Consider the following 8505-nt stretch of genomic DNA (forward strand, 5'->3'; position numbering starts at 1 on the left):
CCCCCCCCCCCCCCCCTCATAATTAGGTGAAGGACACCCTGCGTCTTACTGGTGTGGTGAAATCAACATCTGTGCTTTCCTCTAGGCTTGGCGTTGGTGGTGCTGCAAGTGGATGGATTATTGAAGAATTTACATCTCAAATGCGCGCAGTTTCTAAGATTTCCCTGCATCGTAGATCTAATTTGGCTTGTTTTCTGGAAATGAATGGTAATTGTACTTTGTTTTACTTGGTTCAGATTTTTCGATAATTCGAGTTGTAGAAACTTTTTTTAAAGTTTCAAATCAATGATCAGCACAGATGGGTTGTGAAGTGAGATGGATTACAATCTAGATCACTATTTTCTGCTTAAAATCAAACTAAACCGAGAACCCTGGATGGGAGTTATTCTTAGCACCATTTGCACTTATAATTGCTACTACTTTTAATCATTATCTTTAAATCCATAGCATGGTCATGTTTTCTGTTCAGTTTATCATTGGTCACTTAGATGGAAGAGTATAAAATACCATGGCTGAGTTATCAATATCAGTTTTCTGTATTAACCTCTTATTTTTCCAACCTGTCCTTTGTATGGTGAATGAATCTATATTTTCAATAGCAATCTAGCATAGTTCAACTAATTTAGGGTTATACCTTTGTCCAAGAGATCAAAGGTTTGAATCCCCTCACCACAATATGTTGTTGAACTAATATATATATATAGACTGGTTTAATTTTTTTTTGAATATTTAAATGTGTTAGGATTCTATCAGAATGGTCTTTATTTTGTTATCACATATTTTAGTTAGTCTTACTTGCTAGGTGAGCTGATAGATGACAGTTTAAGCAAAAATTTATACCCAGGAAAGGGGCTAACTAATCAGTCTTACCATGATTTTGCAAATCTTTGCTCCATGCTGCTGACAACCATGTTCAACCAATGGCATATCTATTCGTAGGCTTTGAATTATTTTTCTTTTTAGAGCATGGGACCTCCATTGCATCTTCCTTCGAAAATATTGTAAAGTAGATCGATATAATATTTTATGTGCGTTGTTAAATTGTTTAATAGGTCCTTGATTTGATTAGCAAGCATAATATTTGTCTTTTATATTTTTTATGGTCGCCTTATTGTTAGTATCACTGATTTAGGTTCTCACGTGGTGGATGAACTCATGCAAATTCTGTGGGGAATTTTGGATTTGGAGCAGCCCAACGCTCAGACATTGAACAACATTGTTATTTCTTCTGTTGAACTTATTTATTGTTATGCTGAGTGCCTGGCATTGCATGGTCCTGACACTGGCAGACGCTCTGTTGCACCTGCTGTTGTGCTACTTAAGAAACTTCTGTTTTCCTCCAGTGAGGCTGTTCAGACTGCAAGCAGGTTTTATTTGTTTAATTTTGTTCTATTTCTTCAATTTTATTCTAAGGTATTTACTTAATATTCTATCCTTCCCTTTTCTTTTCAGCTTGGCTATATCTTCAAGGTTGCTTCAGGTCCCATTTCCAAAGCAAACAATGTTAGCTACTGATGATTGTGCTGATATTCCATTATCTGCACCTACATCCACTGAAACAACTGGTACCAATCCCCAGGTCATGATTGAAGAAGACTCTATTGCTTCTACTATTCAATATTGTTGTGATGGTTGCTCCACAGTTCCTATACTGAGGCAACGGTGGCATTGTACAATCTGTCCCGATTTTGATTTATGCGAGTCATGTTATGAGGTACTTGATGCAGACAGGCTTCCTTCACCACATTCTAGAGATCATCCTATGACTGCCATCCCAATTGAAGTGGAATCACTGGGAGATGGAAATGAATATCACTTTTCAACAGAAGATATCAATGATTCAAGCTTAACATCAGCAAGACCAGATATTAGCGTGAAGAATCCAGTGTCATCAATTCATGTCTTGGAGCCAGCTGATTCTGGGGATTTTTCTGCCTCAGTGACTGATCCAGTTTCAATATCAGCTTCTAAACAAACTGTTAATTCCTTGCTTCTCTCTGAGCTCCTTGAACAGTTAAAAGGATGGATGAAGACAACATCAGGTGTTCAGGCTGTTCCTGTTATGCAGCTTTTCTACAGATTATCATCCACTATGGGCGGACCTTTTATGAACAGCTTGAAATCTGTAAACTTGGACTTGGAAAGATTAATTAAATGGTTTTTGGATGAGATTAATCTCAACAAACCCTTTGAAGCAAAAAGCCGTACTTCTTTTGGGGAAGTTGCAATTCTTGTTTTCATGTTCTTCACCTTGATGCTAAGAAACTGGCACCAACCTGGTAGTGATGGTCCAGTTGCCAAGCCCAGTACTACTGCTGATACACACGACAAGAATTCAACCCAGGTTGCACCATCTACTTCAGTTACTGCACAACCATCTGTGGATGATCAAGAAAAAAGTGACTTTACCTCACAACTACTCCGTGCTTGCAGTTCCATTAGACAACAATCTTTTGTAAATTATCTTTTGGATGTGTTGAAGCAGCTGGTGCATGTCTTTAAGTCATCCACAATAGAATCTGACTGTGGACATAGTTTTAATAATGGTTCTGGATGTGGAGCTCTGCTAACAGTTCGTAAGGATCTGCCGGCTGGAAATTTCTCTCCATTTTTTTCAGATTCTTATGCGAAAGCACACCGTACAGATCTTTTTGTAGACTATCACAGGCTCTTATTAGAAAATGCTTTTCGTCTTGTATATACATTGGTTCGACCAGAAAAATATGACAAGACATTGGAGAAGGAGAAGGAGAAGGTTTATAAGATTTATAGCAACAAGGATTTGAAGTTGGATATCTATCGGGATGTTCTTTGCAGTTATATTAACAACCCCAATACTAGCTTTGTTAGAAGGTATGCTAGAAGGCTTTTCCTCCACATTTGCGGCAGCAAAAGTCACTATTACAGTATTCGGGACTCTTGGCAGTTTTCAACTGAAGTAAAGAAACTTTTCAATTACATAAATAAGGCTGGTGGTTTCCAAAATCCAATGTCATATGAGAGAAGCGTAAAGATAGTGAAATGCCTAACAACTATGGCTGAAGTAGCTGCTGCAAGGCCTCGAAATTGGCAGAAATACTGTTTACAACACGGAGATGTACTACCATTTTTGCTGAATGGAGTTTTCTACTTTGGGGAGGAGTCTGTCATTCAGACTCTCAAACTGTTGAATCTCGCCTTCTATACAGGAAAAGATACTGGCCATTCTGTACAAAAATCTGAAGCTGGAGATACTGGGACAAGTATTAATAAATCTTGTACACAAACTGTGGATTCTAGAAAGAAAAGAAAAGGTGAAGATGGAAATGATTCTGCCTTGGAAAAGTCCTGTTTGGATATGGAGACCATGGTGAATATCTTTGTTGATAAGGGTAACAATGTTTTGAGCAATTTTATTGATTGCTTTCTTCTTGAATGGAATTCAAGTTCTGTCCGGGCAGAGGCCAAGGGTGTTGTTTGTGGTATTTGGCATCATGGAAAGCAGACATTTAAAGAAACTCTAATGATGTCTCTCTTGCAAAAAGTTAAAAGTCTTCCTATGTATGGTCTGAACATTGCGGAATATTCAGAACTGGTCACATGGTTGCTGGGAAAAGTTCCTGATGTTGGTTCTAAGCAGCAGAGTTCTGAACTTCTGGACCGATGCTTGACCTCTGATGTAATTCGATCAATTTATGAGACACTTCACTCACAAAATGAGCTGTTAGCTAATCATCCAAATTCACGCATATACAATACTTTAAGTGGTTTAGTTGAGTTTGATGGTTACTATCTAGAGAGTGAACCTTGTGCCGCTTGCAGTTCTCCTGAGATGCCTTACAGCAGGATGAAACTTGAGAGTCTTAAATCTGAAACAAAATTCACTGACAACCGCATCATTGTCAAATGTACAGGGAGTTACACAATTCAAACTGTTATAATGAATGTTCATGATGCTCGGAAGTCCAAATCTGTGAAAGTTTTGAATCTATACTACAATAATCGACCTGTGGCTGACTTGTCAGAGTTGAAAAATAATTGGTCTTTGTGGAAGCGTGCAAAAAGTTGCCATCTTGCATTCAATCAGACTGAGCTAAAAGTAGAGTTTCCCATTCCAATCACTGCATGTAATTTCATGATTGAGCTGGATTCATTCTATGAAAATCTTCAGGCTTTGTCCCTTGAACCTTTGCAATGCCCTCGATGCAGTCGTCCAGTCACTGATAGGTATGGACTATGCAACAATTGCCATGAAAATGCATATCAATGTCGGCAATGCCGGAACATAAATTATGAGAACCTTGACTCTTTCTTATGCAATGAGTGTGGATACAGCAAATATGGAAGATTTGAATTTAATTTTATGGCAAAGCCAAGTTTTACATTTGATAATATGGAGAGTGATGATGATATGAAGAGAGGTTTAGCTGCAATAGAATCTGAATCAGAAAACGCTCACAGGAGATATCAACAACTCTTAGGCTTCAAGAAACCCCTACTAAAAATTGTTTCAAGCATTGGTGAGAATGAAATGGACTCACAACAGAAGGATTCTGTTCAGCAAATGATGGTCTCACTTCCAGGACCGTCGTGCAAAATTAATCGTAAAATTGCGCTCCTTGGGGTTTTATATGGTGAAAAATGCAAAACAGCCTTTGATTCTGTCAGTAAAAGTGTCCAGACGCTTCAAGGTCTTCGTCGGGTTTTAATGACATATTTGCACCAGAAACATACTAATGATGGGTTTCCAGCTTCAAGATTTGTGATTTCTAGATCTCCTAATAACTGCTATGGTTGTGCGACTACTTTTGTCACTCAGTGTCTTGAGATATTGCAAGTGTTATCAAAGCATCATTGTTCCAAGAAGCAACTCATTAGTCTGGGTATATTATCTGAGCTTTTTGAGAATAATATTCATCATGGGCCCAAAACTGCTCGAATACAAGCTAGGTCAGTTCTTTGTTCTTTTTCTGAGGGGGATGTAGATGCAGTGAGTGGGCTGAATAATCTCATCCAAAAGAAAGTCATGTACTGCCTTGAACACCATCGTTCTATGGACATTGCATTGGCAACTCGAGAGGAGTTATCACTGCTCTCAGAAGTCTGTTCTTTGGCTGATGAGTTCTGGGAAGTTAGATTGCGACTTGTCTTCCAGCTATTGTTTTCATCCATTAAGTCGGGTGCCAAACATCCAGCAATTTCTGAGCACATTATTCTTCCATGTCTGAGGATCATATCTCAAGCCTGTACTCCACCTAAATCTGATACGGTAGACAAGGAGCAGAGGATGGGAAAACCGACATCTGTTTCACAAAACAAGGATGAAACCACTACGAATATATCTGGATCTTTCAGTGGTCCTGTTAGTGGGAGTAAGTCTGCACCTGAATCACTTGAACATAATTGGGACTCTTCTCATAGGGCTCAGGATATTCAATTGCTGAGTTATGCAGAATGGGAAAAGGGAGCATCATATCTTGACTTTGTTAGAAGGCAATACAAAGTGTCTCAGGTGTTCAAAGGTACAGTTCAAAGATCTCGGACACAAAAAAGTGACTATTTATCCCTGAAGTATGCGCTTAAGTGGAAGCGGGTTGTATGTAGAAATGCTAAGAGTGACTTGTCAGCTTTTGAGCTAGGGTCATGGGTAACAGAACTTGTGCTATGTGCCTGTTCCCAATCTATAAGATCAGAAATGTGTATGCTGATAAGTTTGCTTTGTGCTCAAAGTTCATCAAGACAATTTCGACTATTGGATTTACTGGTGTCTCTGTTGCCGGCAACTCTTTCTTCTGGCGAGAGTGCTGCTGAATATTTTGAATTACTTTTCAAGATGGTAGAATCAGAAGATGCACGCTTGTTTTTGACTGTTCGAGGGTGTTTACGTACAATTTGCCAATTAATTTCCCAAGAAGTGGGCAATGTGGAGTCTCTGGAGAGAAGCCTTCGTATCGATATTTCCCAGGGATTTATTCTTCACAAGCTCATAGAGCTCCTTGGGAAATTTCTAGAGATCCCTAATATTAGATCAAGGTATAACTTCTTCCTTAAGCATCTGTTTTCAGGCTACTTCTGTTTAAGCTTATTTAGTTTGATCTTGTTGCTAGATTCATGTGGGATAATCTACTCTCTGAAGTTCTTGAGGCTCTCATTGTGATTCGTGGCTTGGTAGTACAGAAGACAAAATTGATTAGTGATTGTAACCGGCTTCTGAAAGATCTCTTGGACAGCCTTCTGCTGGAAAGCAATGATAACAAGAGGCAATTTATTCGAGCCTGCATTTCTGGTTTGCAAATCCATGGGGAGGAAAGAAAAGGGCGGACTTGTTTGGTATGATAAATTTGCTCTGAGTACTAGTCAGTCAATAAAGTCCCAGTCCCTCATAGATTGCTCTGTTCCTTCGGAAATTTTAATTTTACCGGAGTAAAGTGAAGATATCACTTCCTTTTATATATATATATATATTAAAAAAAGTTATACCCTTACCCTTTTCAGTTCATCTATTTTTCTGCTTGAAGTGGTATGTAGATTGGCAGCTTAGTTTAAAATATTATGTGCAGTTTATTCAAGAGCAGCTCTGCAATCTGATCTCCCCCAAAAAACCGGAGCCAGTGTATCTCATGGTTCTAAACAAGGCACACACGCAAGAAGAATTCATGAGGGGATCCATGACAAAGAATCCTTATTCCAGCGCTGAGATTGGTCCATTAATGCGTGATGTCAAAAATAAAATTTGTCATCAATTGGAGCTACTTAGTTTTCTTGAAGATGATTACGGCATGGAGTTGCTAGTTGCTGGAAATATAATTTCTCTTGATTTGAGCATTGCACTAGTCTATGAGCAAGTGTGGAAGAAGTCTAACCAATCTTCAAGTGCCATATCTAATAGTGCATTAATATCTACCATCTCTGCAAGAGACCCTCCTCCTATGACAGTGACTTACCGGCTTCAGGTTTGTTTCAATAATCGATGTGTAGATGGTTGGAATATGCTTTTTTAGGATTATGTTTACCTTATGTTTCTTATTGCCTCTATGGGAATCCCTATGTTAATGTTATATGTTGAAGAATTCATAAAATATGGATTAGATAAGTTTGTAGGTGAACTCCCTTTTAATACCACTAACTTTCTTGGGGGTTGGATAAAATATGCAGGGGCTAGATGGTGAAGCAACGGAACCTATGATTAAGGAATTGGAGGAGGACAGAGAGGAATCGCAAGATCCAGAGTTGGAATTTGCTATAGCAGGGGCAGTGCGTGAGTATGGAGGACTGGAAATAGTGTTGCGCATGATCCAGGTGTGTGGAGCAGACCCTTAATCCACTCTTTATTTTGTTTTCATACCTTGTTTATTAAGTCTTCTAGTTTTACCAAAAATTCTATCGTAGTACTGTACTTTAAGGGTCTGTTTTGGTCTTTTGAAGTTTTCAATATTCTATTTTAGTCCTTAATCACATATAAAATAATAGTGGGTCACAGCAAGTTTCAAGACAGCTCGAAGTCTTGATCAAATATTTACCATAAAGTTAACTACAAGGGCTAAAATAGTTTTTCACTCCGGAATATTAAAATAAAATCTTTGAAAGATAAAAGTATTAAAATAAAACGTCAATGGAGTAAGTGTCAAAGTTGAAGTGCCTAAATAAGATTTAAATGTACTAATTTCCTGATAAGTGTTCTTATTGATTTAATAACTGCTATTTCAACCCATTGAACCTAAACTTATGGCTTAAAATTTGGGTTTTAAAATTGTAATGTTGCTTCGATTTTTACCTCAATCTACTTTTTTCCTTTTCTATTCCCCTTTCAATTGGCGATCCACCTAATGCAGTATCACAGAATTTTTTGTGTTTCACTCTTTTATGACTGCTAGGGCATAATAAACCCGCAATTTTCATTTTTTTTTCTTTAATATCCTTTTTTGAAGTTTCACTAGAAAAATTCTCAGTTATCTGTACATGCATGGTAAAGTTCACTTTTCGTTCACCAACCACTCAGAGTCATGAATCTTTGTTACAAAAAATTCTCATTTCTTCGTGGAGTTCTCTTTCTTTTAAATTTTCTTTTTAGTATAAATCATTCCTTTTCTAGTTAGAATGCCTTTCTATAATTTCCTTTGAAATTTACACTTGATGAATGCTTCAGTTTTCTAGTAGAAAAACCATTTCTAAAGAAAATGTGTTAAATTAAGATAATGAAAAAAGATTTCATGCCTTTCCCTTACCTGACCCTAAAGAGGATATCCCCTGGGTGCTAAATGAGTGAACGATATTTAAAAATGGAAATGACTTCTGAACACACATTTGATGATGGATCTGCTGTATCGTAGTATTAGGTGGTCAAACTTCGCTTTCTTTAAAGGAACTTTTTAGTTTGCCTGGGAAGCTGTAATGAATATGGCCTGCTATTGATAACAATACCTGAAGTGTATTGGTTTGGTGGAATGTTTTAGTGCCTTCTGAAAAACTAATGGTATAGTATTTGAAAGCTTATAGAGACAAAAAAAAAAAAAAAAAAAAAAAAAA

General features: G+C 37.6%; 1 protein-coding gene across 1 annotated transcript in view; it reads left to right on the forward strand.

Moving 5' to 3' along the window:
* Positions 1-8505, forward strand: part of LOC111462934 (auxin transport protein BIG) — a 25095-nt gene that overhangs the window by 11521 nt on the left and 5069 nt on the right. The window contains exons 6-11 of the mRNA XM_023106768.1: positions 27-207; positions 1133-1367; positions 1453-6012; positions 6087-6309; positions 6540-6932; positions 7135-7278. Of these exons, the coding sequence (XP_022962536.1) occupies positions 27-207; positions 1133-1367; positions 1453-6012; positions 6087-6309; positions 6540-6932; positions 7135-7278 (5736 nt within the window). The remainder of the gene's footprint in view (positions 1-26; positions 208-1132; positions 1368-1452; positions 6013-6086; positions 6310-6539; positions 6933-7134; positions 7279-8505) is intronic.

This window comes from Cucurbita moschata, unplaced genomic scaffold, assembly GCF_002738365.1.
Source record: "Cucurbita moschata cultivar Rifu unplaced genomic scaffold, Cmos_1.0 Cmo_Scf00002, whole genome shotgun sequence".
NCBI classification, from domain to species: Eukaryota; Viridiplantae; Streptophyta; class Magnoliopsida; order Cucurbitales; family Cucurbitaceae; genus Cucurbita; species Cucurbita moschata.